The following is a 22,647-nucleotide window of genomic DNA, read 5'->3' as shown; positions in this document are numbered from 1 at the left end:
CCTACCCTCCCGGATGTGCAAATGCACTGAGTGTTTGGCTAAAGATGGACTTAACTAACCTGACATTGATTTCACTGCTCAGTTAGTAAGTATGCAGAGTTTGATAATGATTGTTTGTTTAATGTATCTCTATATAATCTGTCCTCGATTCGTTTTTAATGTTTGATTTGTGTGGGCATGTCTTCCATGAATGGGAATAGTAGAATTCACTTTAAGTGCATGTCTTCCATGAATGGGAATAGTAGAATTCACTTTAAGTGCATGTCTTCCATGAATGGGAATAGTAGAATTCACTTTAAGTGCATGTCTTCCGATTGGTTGTGAAATTCTCTGATCTATCTTTATATTGAAAGAATCCGATATTGTTTAACGTCACTAAGCGAAATACGTAGTTGCGATTTTAGTTACCTTATATTTCATTGTAAGATAAAGTTGAATCGGTTAGAGCCTTTGCTAGATAACAAGTCTCCTAAGATAAGATAAAAACATACTGTGTGTAGAAAGAGTAACACTATTTCAATGATAACTTTTTTTTTAAATTATGGAAGTAGTAAAGTGAATGAGCGTTTATTCGTTTTATCATCAACACTGTTTATGAATGAATTAAATAAAATCTCTTCAGAATTGTTTCCAACGGTAAGTTTATCTTCCTTTTTTTTTGTAATGCTATATTTAAGTGACACAACTTGAGTAAAAATAACAGATCGAATGCGTTTAACCGAAATGTAAGCTGACATTGTATTCTATATTCTTTTTCAAAAGGCTTAGATAACAGTAAGCAAATACTTACTAGATTTTTCCAAAGCTTTTGACTAAGTTCACCACCATAAATGGCTTAAAAAATTAGGATATTTTGTCATTGATGGTCCATTGCATCAGTGGATTAAAAATTTTCTGATAAGGAGAGAACGAACTGTAATAGTAAATGGCTCTAAATAAACACCGATAACAGTAAACTCAGGTGTACCTCAAGGAACAGTCTTAGGTCCACTACTATTTTTAATTTACATAAACGATTTACCAAATTGCATTAGTTCAGGAACAAAAGTCAGATTATTCGCAGACGACTGCATAATATATAGAACAATAAAAACAACACAAGATACAGAAATTTTACAAAGAGAATTAGATGAATTACAGAAATGGAAATCAAATTAGAGCATGATTTCCACCCAGAAAAATGTCAGTTATTACGACTTAGACTTAGGTCCTTCCGCGCCGTTCGGCACATTGGGCGGCAAGCTGTCTCCATAAAGATATGTCACTGGCAATGTCTGAAACCTCCTCCCACCTGGTGTCCACTGTTCTGAGGTCCTCCATGAAGGTGTGTCGCCAAGTAATACGAGGACGTCCCTGTTTGCGCTTTCCTCGTTTTGGCTTCCATGTTATCGCAACTCTTGGTGTGCGTAATTCATTTTGACGTAGAACATGTCCCGCAAACCTCATGTACCGCTCAGTCACAACCTCACTAAGTGTTCGACTCGCAGTTCGGTATAGGATTTCCTTGTTTGAGACCCGATCTGTGTAACTGACTCCCAAAATCCGTCTCAGCCATCTCTGTTGAGCCACATTTAGTCTTTTCTCAATTTTGACAGATGACTTCCATGTTATTAAGAGTAACAAAAAAAAAACTAAAACAAATTAATTCCACTTATCTTATTCATGGTAAACCAGTAACTCAGACTAAAAACGCAAAATACCTGGGTGTTATAATAAATGAAAAACTGTCATGGAATCCCCATATTGATGAAACTATCAAAAAATCAAACAAAGCATAAGGTTTTATTAAAAGAAATTTCTATCAATCAAATAAGAACATAAAACTAAAATGTTATTTAACCTTAGTTAGGCCAATAATAGAATATGCATCCTCTGTTTGGGACCCCTCAACTTAGGAAAACTTTAGGAAACTGGAACAGACACAGAATAGAGCAGTGAGATTCATAACAAACGAATATTCACATTTGACTTTAGTAAAATTACTAAATTTAGAAAGCCTTCAGGACAGAAGATTCAAATGTAAAGTAGCAATTATACATAAAACACTGAACCATAATATACAAATACAAAAATAAAATTTAATAAACTACTCTGAAAGACACAAAGATAAAGGCACATTCCTCGTCCCATATGCTAGGACAAATTTGTACAAATACTCCTTCTTCCCTAGTGCTATTAGAGCATGTAATGGGTTGCCTGAGCTAGCCAGGAAAATCAGTGACTTGGCAGAATTTAAGTCATTGGTTAATACGCATGCCTGAATGCAAGACGCGTAGGATGTAATCATCATCTTTTTTGAAGTAACGTCTGTATTATATAAGATAAGATAAGATCCTTATACTAAACTCTTTAATTGTTATTTTCTAATTATTAGCGTTTTTTTTTCTTTCTTCCAGAAGTTTATTAGAACAGACATGAAAATTAAAATTTTGTCTTTAAGACGCAACGCCATCTTGATGATTCTAGTGGCAGTGAACGTCGTCTGCCTTTTGACCATTTCTTACTTTCAAGTTGCAAGAGCGCCGGGAAAAGGAGGTAAAGATGTTGAGTATCAGACGACCGTAGAGCCAACACCGGTTAACAAAATTCTAAAAATAAAGCAGGATTTAAACGTGTCTCATCTTCCAGATGATGCGAACCATCTAGCAGAAGTGAATTTAGTTTTGTTTGACCCTCAACTCTGCTTAAGAGGCGGTAATATCCTAGACATCATCTTTATAGTGCACACCGCTCCAGAAAATCTCCACAAGCGCCAAAGAATTCGTGAGACTTTCGGGAATGCGCTTTTCTTCTCGCCATTTCACGTTCGCGTGGCCTTCCTACTCGGAAGAACTCGGAACACAACTCTGCAGACGGTATTATGGTTCGAGCACGCCACCTACAATGACACGGTGATGGGGGACTTCATAGACAGTTACCACAACCTGTCACTCAAAGGTATTATGGGATACAGTTGGGTCAGTCGGCACTGCTCTAATTCAAAATTCGTGGTGAAAATTGACGACGACGTAGTCGTCAATACTTATAAACTTCTTTTTACTTATTACACACATATGAACGGCAAACGCAAATCAATCTTCTGTAATCTCTGGAAAAAAGACTCAATGCCTATCCAGCGATCAGGCAAATGGAAGATTGAGTCTAATATGTTCCCAGATAAGAACGCTTTTCCTTTTGATTACTGCAGCGGTTTGTTTGTAGTCATGACAACAGACTTGATGGACGCCTTGTATGTAGCAGCTATTAGGACTCCGATATTTTGGATAGATGATATTTATTTGTTCGGCATGTTACCTTACGTGGTTGGCGGTGTGACCTACTACAACTACGCTCTGGACAAATATATCACGCTTAAAGACCAGAGTGCTATTGAGTGTATCAGAACTCAGGGCCCAAAATGTCCCCTAGTCGCCATACTCAGTTCAGATTCCAACTTTATGGACATTTGGTCACTGATTAAACAGACATTTGAATCTGAGTCTATTCAAGTAGAAAATAAAGTCGTTATATGAAAAGAATAGTTGCAAGGCATCCTAAAGTAAGTAAGGAAGTTGATGGAACCAACGGAAAGAGTAGAGATCAGTTCTCGTCTAATGGTAGTGACTTCCAACAGGGAGGAGCACAGAACGTGTGCATCCTTACATAAACGTTATCAAATGACTCAGGGAAGTCAAGTGAAGTCAAGGGAAGTAGTATCAGTCTTGCTAACGTTAGATACATTGTGAAGTGCACATGACCACCTAAAGTGAAGAATAACTAAACAATTGAATCATTTTATGTCATTGTTCACATGGTATCTATGGACAGTCCTACAAATGTACCTAGGGACGTTACCTAAAAGCATGACATTCGTGATGAACGGAAGTACTGCAAAGGTGATACAAGTCTTACCTATTAATCGCTAAATGTAGACCTCCATAGAACTATATCGAATGTTAACTGAAACTTTGTCGTAGGCTACTATTTGTTAATATTTGTGAATTTGATAATAATAATAATCAGACTTGTCTTGGAGTAGGAAGATTAACGAGGAATGCAGTCCCATGGCGACACAGCTCCAGCTGTGAATTGGATACGTTTTAAAATAAACATATGAACAGGCTTCTATATAATGTACGTCATTGTCAAGGAAACAGTTGTGTTTCATACATCTTTCCGTATTCTTTAGATATATACACAACGATGATTAGCTTTCTTAGCTGTCCGCTATCATCGAGGTTCAGATTCAAAGCCCTCGCTCTAATAGTGACTACTAGGATATGGCCGGATAGCAAAAAAGAAGATATCAGGCCGACCCCCGACCATAACTACATGCCCAGTTAATAGCTGAAGATTTTGTAAAACTTCTAAATAGTAAACCTATGATACATTTCTATTACAAAGCTTTGCCTGTCTATGTAAACGATATTTCTCACACACCCAATGTCGGATCAAGTTAAAATTTTGAACAATTATTTCTTGTACCTGACAAAACAATAATCAATTAGAAAAAAAAACCAATGAGCTAATTAACTATTTATAATTAAATATTCTGTTTGATATCAAATAGAAAAGTGTTAAATAAATGTCAGCCATCACTCCTGGATAATGTATTGCGCATTTATAATGTTAAGTTTCATTTCAATTTTTCTTTTTAATAAGATGTTAGGTGTATATTCATAGAATTGAAACACATTATTTAAAAAAAAATAAACGTCTATCTCTCATTATAGTTGTGATATGACTGACCCACTGTCTTGTGTATATATGTATATATCATTTCATTGTATTCATTGGGTTTTTTAACTGCATTTATTTCATTTGGCTACCTTGATTTCACACTAACTATGCATCAATAGAACTAATAGTGTTATAATGATATTAAAATTTTTAATGTCAAGAAAATTTAAAAGTAAATATTATGTTTCTTAAGTTAATATAAGTAGTTAATGTACATCATTTTTGTCTGCATATTGTTTACATTTTTCTTCCAAGGTCCTTGTTTAATTGAAAAGACTTTTTTTTATTAATAAAAATAAAATGCAGGAAGAAAGTGCAATTCTAAGCAACTTGAAGTGACAGTCTAAATTACCTGACAGTCTAAATTACCTGACAGTCTAAATTACCTGTTTTCTTTCTCATCAAAATGTTACAGAGTTAAAACACTGAGAGGCAATAAATAAATGTATTAATGACAACGAAATATTGTATCTGAATTTGATGGTAACATAAAGTGAATACAATTATATTCTATATCTACGTTTCATGTCCTCTTCAATTTCTAATTGGGAAACATTTGGCTGAAGCCCACAGCGTCTTCGGAAAATATTGGGTTGATCTATTATCAATTTCGTTAAAACTGAAATGTAAAAGAAGAAATCTTGAGGTAATAATTCATTGTTCAAGTTTTACAAACCAAATACGATTCTAATAAGAGCTAGAAACTAAAAGGTTATTTAAATCTGAATAATTTTTTACATCTAGTGTTTATTATATTTCAACAAAATTATAACACCCAGAAAAGACTAAAACAAACAAAATTATATATATTTGGGATAAGAATGAGAATTAGGCCTACTAAATTTTAGAGATACTAAACGACAGAAGATTAAATAGTTAAGTAGTAAGCAATATATAGAATCGTAAATGATAAATTAGAAATATAAGATCTACAAGTACATGACATCCCTTATGTCAAAGTAGATACATATACAATCACTAGATGAAGAACAATTCGGAAATAAATATACTGCCTTATTTTTTTTTTCTTAAATCTGGTTTACTTGATTCGGAAGACTTTTTTCTTGAAGAAACGTCAATAAATTTAATTATACATACAAGTTATATGATATTAAAAAAATCAGCTTTTGATTAACAAGTATTAATGTCTTATGTAAATGTTTTTCTTCTTAAAAAATGCCTATGATATTGCCATCAATTAAAAGACAATACTTTCCAAAAGCTAGCTGGAGGTTTTTTTTTGTCATATGGACAGTCAACATAATTCTTTAGTTTAGTTATAATAAGATGTTCAGTTATAATAAGGTGTTCAGTTATAATAAGATGTTCAGTTATAATAAGGTGTTCAGTTATAATAAGATGTTCAGTTAAGGTGTTCAGTTATAATAAGGTGTTCAGTTATAGATCTACTCTTTTTTAAAGACGACAGTGTACCAGTAAATAGGATAGTACTTTTTGTTGTATTCAACTAAACAATACACAATAATGCTTTGAAGTGACATTTATAGTACCATGATTTGGAGGTATACAACCAACATCATTCACTACAATTTAGACAAGACCAACGTCTAATCTTTCAACTCACGTCCGGATACTATGAGGCAACATATGTACCGGAAGGTCAAAATTGGAACCAGTGAAATATGCCCATGTGGAGAGTTACCAGAGAATGCTGACCATGTCATTCAAACTGTTCTCTTTACCAAGAGGCCTGAACAAGACACTGGCCCCAAAAAACCCCAATAGAAAGAAAACTATATAGAGAGCTCCCTGATTTGGAAACCACTGCGCAGTTCATCTCATGTATTGGTCTAGTCATCTGAATGTTCCAACATAAAAATGAGAACGAGGAAGAATAAGAAGACTACAATTTAGTCTCAATAATGATCTACTCAATGTTTTAAATGTCCACATTTTATTTCAGCTATGCAGACCCAATGATGATGTAGCCAAGTGCTGGTACTGCCATTCGTTGTCTGGATTTCTTTCAACATGAGACTCGGTTTCCTCCTGTTTTGTTTACTTCTGTGACTTTGCATATTTGTTAATCTTGTGAAAGACTTGTGAAGAATCTTAGTGCAAACTTCTGTGCCAGGAAAACAACTTCTCTAAACAACTAGGCCTAATGTCGATGTGGCACCTCTTGTTCCATTTATATTGAGATATAGTTTTTTTTTTCTTAATGCTCAATAATTTTGATGAAGTTATTATGCCTCGGATATAAAACTTGATTTATGAACTTATTATAACATTCAATATACCAATCAAACACATTTATTATTGAAGCATAACATATTCATCAAGCTAGTAAAATACAGTATCACAATAAAGCAAACACATTCACTATACCATTCACACACAATTCAATACTGTATTCACGTCTGTGAAAGTGTAGGCCCAACTTACTCCACTTATGTCCTCGAAGAACTGGACATGCAGCATGGCTGGTCATAGTCTCATATTGGTGTGACGTATTCAAGTTGTACCACATTAGTGCCATGTTCTAGTTGCCAACAAAAGAAGTACAATATATACACAAGTAATGCTAACAGAATCGAGGATGTAGAATGTCTACATTTGTTAACAAAAACAACGTTCAACTGTTTGCCAAAGCTTGAAATACTTGGAACATAGACTTCTATACTAGATCTAGAATGAACATGGAGATTTTTTAACACTAAAAAAAATGTGAAAATGTATTAAAAAGTTGAAGTAAGGCGCTGTTTTGTAAAGTAGTTATAAGTTGTTTTTTTCAACCCTAACCTATGTATAATTTAATATATAATATAATATATAATATAATTTAATTTTTAGATCTAGATCTAGTAATTGAACATCAAAAATAAGAGTACTCTCTTCTCATAATTATTATTGTGCAAGTTTTAGATACATAATCTAGAAAGATCTAGGTAATCAATCTATTTAAATGTACATAAGATGATTGAAATAAAGACATGAATTATTTCGATCTAGGATTTTTGAAACATTATCAATGGAAACTAACAGGAAATGGCTTTGTTTCATATATTTGCGTTAATATATTGTGCTGTGATTAATAGCCCATTCTAAAGAAAATCCGAGAAATGATTTTGCATTATTTCTAAACTTTGAAAACTAAAGATCATTACTTATCTAAGACAGAAAAGATTGATTGGGGCGACATCCCTAAGAGCTTAAAAAAGAGTTTACGTACATACAGAAATATATAAATATAGGTCAGTGAATCGCTAAATCGCGTATAAGAATTTGTTTCCGGTTCCCAGTCTAGTTTAATATATAAGTCTATGATTTGGTATTACATAGTTTGAACTGCTTGTTAAATATCGAAAGACTATTTAAATAATAGTGAGATATTATATACTAGTACAATTGCTTGGGTAATAATGAATAGACATATTACAAATGTATAGAATCAGTGGCTGCCTGGTCGTGGTCTATGTACTTCGTACTGTATTTTCGATGGACAGGAGTTCAAATCCATCCAGCATCTCCTGCCGTCCTAAACACAATAATTTTCATTTCTGGAGGAACGTAGGAAACTTTCAATAGTAACATCAATGTGCAGTCCCTTGTTTTCAAACTTCAGTGAACCAAGTAACTTTCAATAGAAACATCAATATGCAGTCCTTTGTTTTCAAACTTCAGTGAACCAAGTAACTTTTAACAGAAACATCAATATATGCAGTCCTTTGTTTTCAAACTTCAGTGAACCATGTAACTTTCAATAGAAACATCAATATGCAGTCCCCTGTTTTGAAACTTCAGTGAACCAAGTAACTTTCAATAGAAACATCCATATATGCAGTCCTTTGCTTTTAAACTTCAGTGAACCAAGTAACTTTCAATAGAAACATCAATATGCAGTCCCTTGTTTTCAAACTTCAGTGAACCAAGTAACTTTCAATAGAAACATTAATATGAAGTCCCTTGTTTTCAAACTTCAGTGAACCAAGTAACTTTCAATAGAAACATCAATATGCAGTCCCTTGTTTTCAAACTTCAGTGAACCAAGTAACTTTCAATAGAAACATCAATATGCAGTCCCTTGTTTTCAAACTTCAGTGAACCAAGTAACTTTCAATAGAAACATCAATATGCAGTCCTTTGTTTTCAAACTTCATTGAACCAAGTAACTTTCAATAGAAACATCAATATGCAGTCCCTTGTTTTCAAACTTCAGTGAACCAAGTAACTTTCAATAGAAACATCAATATGCAGTCCCTTGTTTTCAAACTTCAGTAAACCAAGTAACTTTCAATAGAAACATCAATATGCAGTCCTTTGTTTTCAAACTTCAGTGAACCAAGTAACTTTCAATAGAAACATCAATATGCAGTCCTTTGTTTTCAAACTTCAGTGAACCAAGTAACTTTCAATAGAAACATCAATATGCAGTCCTTTGTTTTCAAACTTCAGTGAACCAAGTAACTTTCAATAGAAACATCAATATGCAGTCCCTTGTTTTCAAACTTCAGTGAACCAAGTAACTTTCAATAGAAACATTAATATGAAGTCCCTTGTTTTCAAACTTCAGTGAACCAAGTAACTTTCAATAGAAACATCAATATGCAGTCCCTTGTTTTCAAACTTCAGTGAACCAAGTAACTTTCAATAGAAACATCAATATGCAGTCCCTTGTTTTCAAACTTCAGTGAACCAAGTAACTTTCAATAGAAACATTAATATGAAGTCCCTTGTTTTCAAACTTCAGTGAACCAAGTAACTTTCAATAGAAACATCAATATGCAGTCCCTTGTTTTCAAACTTCAGTGAACCAAGTAACTTTCAATAGAAACATCAATATGCAGTCCCTTGTTTTCAAACTTCAGTGAACCAAGTAACTTTCAATAGAAACATCAATATGCAGTCCTTTGTTTTCAAACTTCATTGAACCAAGTAACTTTCAATAGAAACATCAATATGCAGTCCCTTGTTTTCAAACTTCAGTGAACCAAGTAACTTTCAATAGAAACATCAATATGCAGTCCCTTGTTTTCAAACTTCAGTAAACCAAGTAACTTTCAATAGAAACATCAATATGCAGTCCTTTGTTTTCAAACTTCAGTGAACCAAGTAACTTTCAATAGAAACATCAATATGCAGTCCTTTGTTTTCAAACTTCAGTGAACCAAGTAACTTTCAATAGAAACATCAATATGCAGTCCTTTGTTTTCAAACTTCAGTGAACCAAGTAACTTTCAATAGAAACATCAATATGCAGTCCCTTGTTTTCAAACTTCAGTGAACCAAGTAACTTTCAATAGAAACATCAATATGCAGTCCCTTGTTTTCAAACTTCAGTGAACCAAGTAACTTTCAATAGAAACATTAATATGAAGTCCCTTGTTTTCAAACTTCAGTGAACCAAGTAACTTTCAATAGAAACATCAATATGCAGTCCCTTGTTTTCAAACTTCAGTGAACCAAGTAACTTTCAATAGAAACATCAATATGCAGTCCTTTGTTTTCAAACTTCATTGAACCAAGTAACTTTCAATAGAAACATCAATATGCAGTCCCTTGTTTTCAAACTTCAGTGAACCAAGTAACTTTCAATAGAAACATCAATATGCAGTCCCTTGTTTTCAAACTTCAGTAAACCAAGTAACTTTCAATAGAAACATCAATATGCAGTCCTTTGTTTTCAAACTTCAGTGAACCAAGTAACTTTCAATAGAAACATCAATATGCAGTCCCTTGTTTTCAAACTTCAGTGAACCAAGTAACTTTCAATAGAAACATCAATATGCAGTCCTTTGTTTTCAAACTTCAGTGAACCAAGTAACTTTCAATAGAAACATCAATATGCAGTCCCTTGTTTTCAAACTTCAGTGAACCAAGTAACTTTCAATAGAAACATCAATATGCAGTCCCTTGTTTTCAAACTTCAGTGAACCAAGTAACTTTCAATAGAAACATCAATATGCAGTCCTTTGTTTTCAAACTTCAGTGAACCAAGTAACTTTCAATAGAAACATCAATATGCAGTCCCTTGTTTTCAAACTTCAGTGAACCAAGTAAGAGAAGCAAACGAGGCGATGCAATATTATTAGCTCCTGTGTGGTGCAAGATAAAGATAGATTCTTCCAACATTAATTAACTTTATATAGTTTGTATCGGTGAACGAACGTTTCAATTATATATGGCTATTTTCTTAAGAGAAAAAGATTTTATTAGCATATTTGCTTAAAAGGATGTAGATCTGTGTTAAACAGAGACTGTATTAACTGTATAGATGTAGACTTGCGACTACAGCGTCTACTATCGAAACTTCATTGGTTAGACAACTTGACTTATAAAATGAAGAGTTTCTTGGTTGGTTAGACAACTTGACTTATAAAATGAAGAGTTTCTTGGTTGGTTGAATGTACATGTCAGGACGTTTTCTTTATAATAACCAAGGCAACGAGAGTACAAACTAGGGGCTTAACCCTTTCAGCAATTTCTGTTGAGATTAAGCTAATTTCTTTGTTTGTACGAGAGTTAGCGAGAATAGTATATAGCCCGCACAACGAGCAGCCGCATTTACTTCCACAAAGTATATACCTATTACATTTGGTTGGACTCAGGGGCGTCTAACAATCCCGACTCAAAATCCTAGTCTTTGCGATTTGAACTTCAGACTCCTCGATACGGAAGCCAAGCACTTTACCACTCGGTCACCAAGCTCCCCTCCCCCCAAAGTCGACAACAATCAATTTGTTGGTGGCACTTGGAGATGTGAATATGGTACACATATGTCTGTAATTTGATAAAGGCTTTCATAAGATCATCTTCGTGTTCAGAAGTCTTGACTCGAACCTTTTTCCTTGTTACGGCTTAAGTCTTCAACAGAAAAATGTTCAATAGTCAGGAGAAATTCGATTATTTTTACAAGAAGAGTCGCACATTTAAATGTCAACTTTTTAAAAATAAAAATTCATTCGATTTTGTTGCACAAGTCTTTCGCGAAAATTGTTTATTCTAATAGGACTGGCTTGGACAATGTGAAGACGTCTTTTGCTTAAATTAGTAACTTGAAAAGGGAGGTAATAATCTTTCTTAAAGGAACGAGTATAACTTAAAAGGAGAAGAAAAAAAGTCAAACGTATACAAAGCAAAGAGCCAAGTTTATGGTCACACACTTTGACTGGTGTTACTGAAAGTCCTAGTTGTGGGAAGACTGTGGCACCGCCCATTTTCACGTCACTTAGCTGTTCAAATACAAAGTCATTAAACGTTTGGATTAAATTTGTGAATCAGATTGAATTCCAACTAATATAGTATAAATTGATACTTTACTAATAGTCAAAGCATGGTTAGAGTCATAAGTCATAACATGGTTGAAGTCACAAGTCAAAACATGGTTAATTTACAGTTTTCATCAGATTAGTCCGTTCACATTCTGTTAACATACATACATACTAATATAAAGACATCTGTTGCTTTAATATGCACATTTGTGATGTTCATTTCACTTACATAAATCAGAAATGTCAACATTCTGTGCAAAGTCTCCTGTTACGACCGGAAAAAGAAAAGATTTTAAACAAGGTAAACTAATCCACTTCTCAATGAATGAATAAACAAAACATGCACGACACTAGTTCAAGAAGAAACAAAAGATGTGTCAGACAACTCTTGTAAATGGATAATTCGTCACTGTCGGTAAAAAGAAGCCGAAGCAGTAAAGTAATTATCTCCATTGGATAGGTCAGTAATGAAACTGTCTACATTGGATAGGTCAGTAATGAAACTGTCTACATTGGATAGGTCAGTAATGAAACTGTCTACATTAGATAGGTCAGTAATGAAACTGTCTACATTGGATAGGTCAGTAAAGTAATTATCTCCATTGGATAGGTCAGTAATGAAACTGTCTACATTGGATAGGTCAGTAAAGTAATTATCTCCATTGGATAGGTCAGTAATGAAACTGTCTACATTGGATAGGTCAGTAATGTAATTATCTCCATTGGATAGGTCAGTAATGAAACTGTCTACATTGGATAGGTCAGTAAAGTAATTATCTCCATTGGATAGGTCAGTAATGAAACTGTCTACATTGGATAGGTCAGTAATGAAACTGTCTACATTAGATAGGTCAGTAATGAAACTGTCTACATTGGATAGGTCAGTAAAGTAATTATCTCCATTGGATAGGTCAGTAATGAAACTGTCTACATTGGATAGGTCAGTAAAGTAATTATCTCCATTGGATAGGTCAGTAATGAAACTGTCTACATTGGATAGGTCAGTAATGAAACTGTCTACATTGGATAGGTCAGTAATGAAACTGTCTACATTGGATAGGTCAGTAATGAAACTGTCTACATTGGATAGGTCAGTAAAGTAATTATCTCCATTGGATAGGTCAGTAATGAAACTGTCTACATTGGATAGGTCAGTAATGAAACTGTCTACATTAGATAGGTCAGTAATGAAACTGTCTACATTGGATAGGTCAGTAAAGTAATTATCTCCATTGGATAGGTCAGTAATGAAACTGTCTACATTGGATAGGTCAGTAAAGTAATTATCTCCATTGGATAGGTCAGTAATGAAACTGTCTACATTGGATAGGTCAGTAATGTAATTATCTCCATTGGATAGAACAATAATGAAACTGTCTACATTGGATAGGTCACTTATGTAATTATTTCAATAGGATAGGTCAATAAAGAAACTGTATATTGGATAGGTCAGTAATGTAATTGTTTACATTGGATAGGTCAGTAATGAAACTTTCTACATTGGATAGGTCAGTAAAGTAATTGTCTACATTGGATAGGTCAGTAATGAAACTGTCTACATTGGATATGTTAGTAATGAAACTGTCTACATTGGATAGGTCAGTAATGAAACTGTCTACATTGGATAGGTCAGTAATGAAACTGTCTACATTGGATAGGTCAGTAATGAAACTGTCTACATTGGATAGGTCAGTAAAGTAATTGTCTACATTGGATAGGTCAGTAATGAAACTGTCTACATTGGATAGGTCAGTAATGTAAGTGTCTCCATTACCTATGTTAATAGCGAAGGTGTCTACGCTGCTGGTTAAGTCTGTAACAAAACAGTCTCCATAGGTCAGTAGTGAATAATAGTATTTTTGTGAAATGGTTTGTATAGCTTGGAGCGTTAACTAACGATGTCGTAGCTTGTTAAGTGCTATAACAAAACAAAAAAAAAAACATAAACAAGATATCTGAAAGACAAACTGCTTTAAGTATGAAACGGCTTATAAAATAATTACACTAAAAAATTATTACCGTTGCCGAGTCATTGTTGACTTTAAAATGTCCGGCTAGACCATAGTTGACTACCTGGTAAAAAATAGACTTTTTAAAATTAGAATTTTAACCATTCGCTTCAAAATTTATATATATATATATATTAATCGAATCTAGTTTAGACTAGGGCAGAGACATAAATACTCATTGCTTTTATGAAATGGTTGAGTGGTAAGGGGCTTGGCTACCAAACCAGGGTCCCGGGTTCGAATCCCTGTGAAGACTGAGATTTTTAATTTCATGATCTTTAGGGCGCCTCAGAGTTATCCAGTTTTAATGGCTAGCTGACATTAGTAGGGGAAAGTAAAAACGGTTGGTCGTTGTGATGGCGACATGACACCATCGCTAACCGTTGGGCACCGAAACAGATGACATTTACATCCTCTGCCCTATAGATCACAAGCTCTGAAATAGTAATTTTATATAAATTACTGTATGAAGTAAATACAATTGAACTTTCTTATTGAAGAAGCTAGCAGTGTATAAAACGACTGTTTCTTCATTAACGATCGTGAACTCCATGCTTCCATTGTAACTCTCGTGATCGATAATAATCATTATAATCTTCCTGAATGGACAGTGTGAGATGATTCTGGCTTGCAATAACTTGCTAAACAAATTGAACGCATAGGCATTTTGAAACAATCCTCATAGCTATAAATACCTGCCATAGGATATATGAATTTATTCTATTGGAGTAGTTGTTTTAAAATAGACGAAACATTATCTTTCAATCGATAATATATAATTTAATTACTATTGAAAAACAAGAAATGTAAGCAATAATTATTGACGTCACTATTAGTGACTTCCGGAGTAAAGAAGAATACAATGAAAGCAGAATAAAATATAAACTTTGCAAACTATTGCGACATGAAAGCAATTGAAAACAAATTAACCTTTAAGTATATTTGTGGTAAAGTTGGTGACAAAAGAACATTGTTATTGCCTTGATTATATCAACAAAAAAAATCGCATTTCATGTCAGCGATACTAGAAAGATCTGAATAGGATATTAATAAGGCGACTCAGCTATTTATATTTGTTGCCATGTATCGAGTCTAGATTCTGGCAATGCCAGACAATATAAACCTACATTAAAATTCAAAACAAAATAATTTTAAAAGTCAAATAAGATCTTATCTTATCTTATCTTATATAATACAGACGTTACTTCAAAAAAGAAGATGATTACGTCCTACGCGTCATGCATTTAGTCATGCATATTAACCAATGACTTAAATTCTGCCAAGTCACTGGTTTTCCTGGCTAGCTCAGGCAACCCATTCCATGCTCTAATAGCACTAGGGAAGAAGGAGTATTTGTACAAATTTGTCCTAGCATATGGGACGAGGAATGTGCCTTTATCTTTGTGTCTTTCAGAGTATTTTATTAAATTTTGTTTTTGTATTTGAAGATTATGGTTCAGTGTTTTATGTATGATTGCTACTTTACTTTTGAGCCTTCTGTCCTGAAGGCTTTCTAAATTTAGTGATTTTACTAAAGGTGTTACTCTAGTCAAATGTGAATATTCGTTTGTTATGAATCGCACTGCTCTATTTTGTGTCTGTTCCAGTTTCTTAATGTTTTCTTGAGTTGAGGGGTCCCAAACGGAGGATGCATATTCTATTATTGGCCTAACCAAGGTTAAATAACATTTTAGATTTATGTTCTTATTTGATTTATAGAAATTTCTTTTAATAAATCCTAATGCTTTGTTTGATTTTTTTGTAGTTTCATCAATATGTGGATTCCATGATAGTTTTTCATTTATTATAACACCTAGGTATTTTGCGTTTTTAGTCTGTGTTACTGGTTTGCCATAAATAAGATAAGTGGAATTAATTTGTTTTAGTTTTTTTGTTACTCTTAACAACTGACATTTTTCTGGGTGGAAAGACATGCTCCAATTTGATTCCTATTTCTGTAATTCATCTAATTCTCTTTGTAAAATATATGTGTCTTGTGTTGTTTTTATTGTTCTATATATTATGCAATCGTCTGCAAATAATCTGACTTTTGTTCCTGAAGTAATGCAATTTGGTAAATCATTTATGTAAATTAAAAATAGTAATGGACCAAAGACTGTTCCTTAGGGTATACCTGAGTTTACTGTTATCGGTGTTGATTTAGAGCCATTTATTATTACAGTTTGTTCTCTCCCTATCAGAAAATCTTTAATCCACTGATGCAGTGGACCATTAATGCCGAAATATTTTAATTTTTTAAGCAAACTATGGTGGTGAACTTTGTCAAAAGCCTTAGAAAAATCTAGTAAGATAGCATCTATTTGTTCACTATTATCTAAACCTTTTGAAAAATCATCAATTAGTCCTATTAGTTGTGTTTCACATGATCTATATTTCCTAAAGCCATGTTGGTAAGGTGTGAGGACATTATGTTTGTCTAATTGGTTTATGATGTTGCTACATATTATGTGTTCTAGGATTTTACATGTGATCCTGGTAAGTGATACTGGTCTGTAGTTTCCTGGGTCAGATTTTTCTCCTTTTTTAAATAGGGGGGTGACATTAGCTTCTTTCCAGTCCTTTGGTACTCTGCCCTGGTTAAGTGAAGCCTGAAAGAGTATTTTGAACACTGGGGCTAGCTCATTGCTTAGTTCTTTGAGTAATCTAGCTGGAATACCATCAGGTCCAGAAGCTTTATTTGGTTTGGTGTTGGCTAATAGTTTTTGAATTCCATTTTCTTGTACTACTATATCTTCTATGTTGTTTACTTGGTTCAAGATGACTTTAAAGTAATAGGAATTATCAAATATGTATCTTAAGTTTACACCCATTTACGCTTAAAAAGGTACAATCTTATTTGTTATATTACTGATATGTTTTTCAAAAAGAATTGGAATTCATGAGTATCGTTCACAACCGGTATAATCTAAAGATAGCGAGCGAAAAATCTTCAAGATACTGGTATCTATTTACCTGTAAAGAATCAACAGCTTTCTTTCCATTTTGAAAGGATGTTTCAAGATAAGTCACATGCGCTATTTTATCAACCAATTGGCGAGCAGTTTCTGAGCTGTTCTCTTCAACATATGCTCTACAAATATGTTATCATCAGTCAAAATGTGTGCAGAAATGTGTGTAAATAACAAAGATATTTAAATGTTTCTATATTCGTCACTTTAAACCAACTTTCAGGCTCTTTTTTTATGCGTTTAACACGAAGCTAAAGAAATTCTTTCTTAAAACATTCTTCAATCCAAGTGTTAAGCAGTTCTTGTGGGCTATAATACAAAAGACAAAAATCATAATAATCTTTTAATGTACGCAGGCTCATACTATAATAGACTTGCATAAATGAATTTATCAAAAGTAATTGTTGAATGAGGGTTCCACTATACACCACCTTTTAAACTGCATTGGTCATAGCCCTCTTTGAGCTTAGGAGTTTGAGTTAATGCCAAACTTCATTCCCTGAGATGACACTAGCAAGGTCGAAATCATTTAGACAAAGCAAAAAAAAATTGTAAATAAACTCTCTGTACATACACTTGCCCAGTTCTGGTCTCCGTGATAGAGCTGTCGTCTGCCGAGTCTGGTTCTTCAACTTTCTTTAACTGTTTTTTTTAAGGCAAGATGAAGCAACATAAAAAAAAATACGTAAATATTAAACACAATAAAATATCTTTAAAAAACAAATAAAAAAAACCTAACAGCTCACCTCATGGCCTCACGGGTCAGGATAATTTTTGGCGGTTGGGTTTGGGGATGATTTTTCCTTCGCTTTCACTCTCTCTCTTTCACACACACACATACATACAAAGAAACATACATACATACATTCATACATAATACATACATATATACATATTATATAAATATACAGTGCTTTTTTGTGGGGGGGGGGGAAAGATTACTTTTCTTGTATTTTAACGTTTATTATTAATTTATTAGTATTTAAAAAATTAGGCAATCCATCACTGAGTACCGGCACCTAATCACTGAGTACCGGCACCTATTTTTTTTTTTTACAAAGAAAGCACTGTATATATATATATATTTATATAATATGTATGTATGCATGTATTATGTATGAATGTATGTATCATGGGCGTAGCCAGGGGGGGGGGTTTGGGGTTCAAACCCCCCCCCCCCCGAAATGAAATCCCAAGGGGGGGGGGAGACGGACTTTAGTGACTGATTTTTTGCTTTGATTTTGTTAATTTTAGGTGAGATTTTAATACTAAACCATCACTTGCCCCAGCACAGCTAAAGGGGTTTTGAGTTTGAAACCTCCTACCAGGGGTTTTGAGTTTGAATCCCCCCTACCAGGGGTTTTTGCAGTTAAATCCCCCTCTTCTATAAAACAAAGCACACACAAAATGCAAACGATAATCCCCAAATTCCAAGTGCACAGTTAAGGAAGATTTTGATTTTAAAACCCCTCCAAAATTTACGATAGACCCCCTCTTCAATATGAAAAAAAAACAAATCATGCACTCAAAATGTTATGAGCGTAGCTAAATGGGTTTTGACTCAGTTTTAAGTTTAAACTCCTCTCCAGTGGAGTTTGAAGCTAAAAAATACATCTTCAATAAAAAAAGCAAATTACACACTCTAAAATCTAAGAGCGTAGCGATATGGGTTTTGAGTTTAAACCCCCCGCCAGCGGGGTTTGAAGTTAAAAAATACATCATCAATGTAAAAAAAAAAAGCAAATTACGCACTCAAAATGCTATGAGCGTTGCCAAAAGGGGTTTTGAGTTCATATCGCCCTTCACAAGGGTTTGATGCTAAAAAATACCTCTTCAATATAAAAAAAAGCAAATTACACACTAAAATTATTTGAGCGTAGCCAAGCAAATTGGGGGTTTTGAGTTTAAACTCCTTTCCTCCATATGGTTTTGAGTTTGAAATCCCCCTACAGAGCGTTTTGAGGTGGAAAACCTCTATCTTCAATATTACTCTAAAGCAAACTACAGTTATCAAATTCTATGATAGTAGCTAAATGGGGTTTTGAATTTAAAAAACTACAACAAAGTCCTGAGATTTTTAGTTTAAAACCTCTAACAGAACATTTTGACGATAAAACGTCTCTTTTCGATATAAAATCTAAAGCAAACTACATTCCCCCAATTCCAAGAGCGTATCCTAGAGAGGTTACATTTCTACCAGTGGCGGGGCTCCATTAATAAAGTGCAGTGAATAGTCATTTACCGAAATTGAAAAAGACTAAATGTGGCTCAACAAAGATGGCTAAGACAGATTTGAGGAGTTAGTTATTGAGATCAGGTCTAAGTCAAGGAAATCCTATGCCGAACTGGGAGTCGACCCCTTAGTAAAATTGTGACAGAGCGTCGCATGAGGTTTGCGGGACATGTTCTCCGACAAAATAAATTACCCATAATAAGAGTTGCGATGACATCCTAGTACAACTTGGCGCCACACATTCATGAAGGTCCTCGGAGCCGGTGGTAAGAGGCTTCAGAAATTACCAGTGACAGATTTTTGTGGAAACAGCTTGACGGCAAATGCGCCGAACGGCGCGGCAGGGTCTTAGTCAGTAAAAACAGCACATACATTTTTGAAATAAGACTTTTTAATAGCAGGAAAATGCACTGTAGATACCTCAGAATATGCATTTTGTTGACATTCTATGCCAGAAATAGTGCTTGGCGGCGGGGCTGCGCCCCGCTCTAGGGTGAGCTCCTAGAGCTCCCCCAGAGCCCCTTGCTGGCGGGGAGTCAACAATTTTTTCACTAACTCCAGGAAGAACCTATTCTAGGGCACAATAAACGTGTTCCAAAAGAATGAAGGGCCAGAATGTAATAAAGATTATGAACACACATACATAAAAATTTTTCGCGAAAGGGGGGGGCGGGGGGGGGGAGAACCCCCCCCCCCCCCCTAACCCCCCCCCCCCCCCCGAAAAAAAATCCTGGCTACGCCCATGGTATGTATGTTTGTATGTATGTATGTATTAATGGAGGCCTTTTACAGGTACTGTTAGACACTTAGTTTAGTTTAGGAACGCACTATAGTAGACTGACTTCGAACGCGACATTTTCTAGTGACGCCATAGGCATTGGGCTAGAGATTAGTATTGTAGACGTTTAGGACACTTACTGCTAGGCTCTTGAAGGGAGAACATCGTTTGATTGACTGACTCGACTGTGGACGATTCTTCACCAAAATTCATTATTCTATTTTCATCTTAGTGAAATTAGTTAATACGTATTGATCCTGTTCGTTATTTAATTGATGTGACGTGATGTGTGTCTTAGTAATACAACTCGCATCAGTAATACACTTTACAAGACACTCAAGCATCCAGGATTCTCAAGGTATTTTAGAATACAACTTCAAATACAACTTATACACACATCCGCAATAGAAGAAAAACAAATCAATATGTGAAATGTTTGATTTGGGGTAGAATTGAACCTCAAATGACTGCTGTTTGCTTTAGTTTTTTTTTTAAGTCTGTGGCTTCAATTCTCGTAGATTTACACTAGCGACTGTCAGAAAAACCCGATTGCTAGGCTGAAATAGTAACTAATGTTGTTTTTTTTTGTGGGTTGGGGCTAAACGCAAAAACTGTGTTGGCTTTAGTTTTCTTTTTATTGGAAAAGGGTTCAACTCAAAACCCCATTGGTAACTCTCGGGACAAAAAAAAAGGAAGCTAAACAACAGTCACAAATTTCATTTCGAATGGGAGGTTTGAGCCCCGACGCCAATGACTCACCTTGTTTCGGACGGCAGATTTAAAGAATTCACTCTCGGCGTCAGTGGTAAACTTGTAGATCAGTGAAACAAATGGAGAGATAGAGAGTAGTTCCTCTTGGAAGCGATAATATGGTAACAATGTTCCTCTGTATCTACACACAAGTCTGACGTCATTGGGGGGCTGCAAAGTTTTCAAATAATAATCTTTAAATTATTCCTATATAGTATTTTTTCTAAGTAGCGACAGTCATTTCATCCTTATTTAATGCATATTTATATCTAGAAACAAGTGTATTTAAGTTATATGAAGACATTAATTCGACTAAAATGGCTGCATGAATGCATGTGTTTGTGTGTATAAAGTTATAAAAACAAAATGTTTGTAGAACTTTAAACATTTGTTTGGCATGGTCTTTCGCTTCATCTTTTGGCAGTGCTCAAGAGAGATGAATTCGTTGAATTTTAAAATAATTGATTTAGAGACATTTCGACATTTTGTAACTTAAGTATATTGTAGGGAACAAATCAACTTGCGTAGCCGTTAAACAGGGCAAGTGTCGCCTACATGCTCTACATATAGAATATCATTTCTAGTCTATATACGATTTATTTTTGTTTGGTGGATGAATACATTATATATAATTTAATATATATAACAAAATACAGACGTAATAGCACTAGGGAAGAAGGAGCATTTGTACAAATTTCTCCTAGCATATGGAACGAGGAATGTGTTTTTATCTTTGTGTCTTTTTGTATTTGAAGATTATGGTTCAGTCTTTTATGTATAATTGCTACTTTACTTTTAAGTCTTTTATTATGAAGGCATCACTAAATTTAGTGATTTTACTAAAGGTGTTACTCTAGTCAAATGTGAATATTCGTTTGTTATGAATCTCACTGCTCTAATTTGTGTCTGTTCCAGTTTCTTAATGTTTTCTTGAGTTGAGGGGTCCCAAACAGAGGATGCATATTCTATTATTGACCTAACCAAGGTTAAATAATATTTGAGTTTTATTTTCTTAATTGATTTATAGACATTTTTTTAAAATAAACCCTAAAGCTTTGTTTGATTTTATGATAGTTTCATCAATATGTGGATTCAATGACAGTTTTTCATTTATTATAACACTTAGGTATTTTGCGTTTTTAGTCTGTGTTACTGGTTTACCATTAATAAGTGGAATTAATTTCTTTTATTTTTTTTTGTTACTCTTAATAACTGACATTTTTTAGGTGGAAAGACATGCTCCAATTTGATTCCCATTTCTGTAATTCATCTAATTCTCTTTGTAAAATTTCTGTATCTTGTGTTGTTTTTATGGAATCGTTTGCGAATAATCTGACTTTTGTTCCTGAACTAATGCAATTGTGTAAATCATTTATGTAAATTAAAAATAGTAGTGGACCTAAGACTGTTCCTTGAGGTACACCTGAGTTTACTGTTATTGGTGTTGAGTCATTTATTATTACGGTTTGTTTTCTCCGTATCAGAAAATCCTTAATCCACTGTTATATATCTATATTATAAAGTAGAATGTGAGGGGTATGTATGTATGTATGTATGTATGTATGTATGTTACTTATAGACATCAAAACCGCTTGACCAATCTTAGACCTTAGTGAATGTATTGTAGCCCTAAAACAAATGTAAGACCCTCAAAAAAAATAAAGTTGTCCGACTCTATTACAGCTATAGTATTTTATGGATCTAGGCCATGTCTACAATGTTGACATGAGAAAAGATAGAAAGGATTTAGACCTAGATCTAATTTTAAGAAATACACTTTGCGCAGATAGTTTTTTACGTTGACACATGAAAAGACAAAAGAACATCCATTGATTTCATTATATAATAAAATTAACCTTCAATTTTGTGTTTCAAAAGCAATTTTTACATTAATTAGTTCCTTATATCTGTGATTACAGATTTCCTGACGAACATTCTTTCATTAGACAAGTCAGTA

The 22,647-nt window shown here is 34.0% G+C and overlaps 2 protein-coding genes across 3 annotated transcripts in view; one reads left to right on the top strand and one right to left on the bottom strand.

Annotated features, from left to right (window-relative positions):
- Window positions 1-504: 504 nt before the first annotated feature.
- LOC106058254 (beta-1,3-galactosyltransferase 1-like) lies at window positions 505-5,234 on the top strand. The gene is made up of 2 exons (XM_013215629.2): window positions 505-636; window positions 2,397-5,234. The coding sequence occupies exons 1-2, from the start codon at window positions 520-522 to the stop codon at window positions 3,510-3,512; spliced, it is 1,233 nt and encodes a 410-aa protein (XP_013071083.2). The 5' UTR covers window positions 505-519; the 3' UTR covers window positions 3,513-5,234.
- Window positions 5,151-22,647, bottom strand: part of LOC106079607 (prolyl 4-hydroxylase subunit alpha-3-like) — a 42,520-nt gene continuing 25,023 nt past the window's right edge. The window contains exons 8-15 of one of the 2 annotated variants that reach the window (XM_056042881.1): window positions 20,700-20,861; window positions 17,504-17,571; window positions 16,934-17,051; window positions 13,971-14,024; window positions 12,181-12,216; window positions 11,844-11,912; window positions 7,126-7,222; window positions 5,151-5,338 (exon numbers count right to left, since the gene is read on the bottom strand). In XM_056042881.1, the coding sequence (XP_055898856.1) occupies window positions 5,223-5,338; window positions 7,126-7,222; window positions 11,844-11,912; window positions 12,181-12,216; window positions 13,971-14,024; window positions 16,934-17,051; window positions 17,504-17,571; window positions 20,700-20,861 (720 nt within the window). In that variant the 3' untranslated portion in view covers window positions 5,151-5,222. Of the gene's footprint in view, window positions 5,339-7,125; window positions 7,223-11,843; window positions 11,913-12,180; window positions 12,217-13,719; window positions 13,870-13,970; window positions 14,025-16,933; window positions 17,052-17,503; window positions 17,572-20,699; window positions 20,862-22,647 lie in introns of those variants that run through there. The other variant, XM_056042882.1, reaches the window with a different exon arrangement.

Source organism: Biomphalaria glabrata, chromosome 9 (assembly GCF_947242115.1).
Source record: "Biomphalaria glabrata chromosome 9, xgBioGlab47.1, whole genome shotgun sequence".
Taxonomy (NCBI): Eukaryota; Metazoa; Mollusca; class Gastropoda; family Planorbidae; genus Biomphalaria; species Biomphalaria glabrata.
The sequence above is the reverse complement of the archived record's forward strand: the minus strand, read 5'-3'. Positions and strand labels throughout refer to the sequence as shown.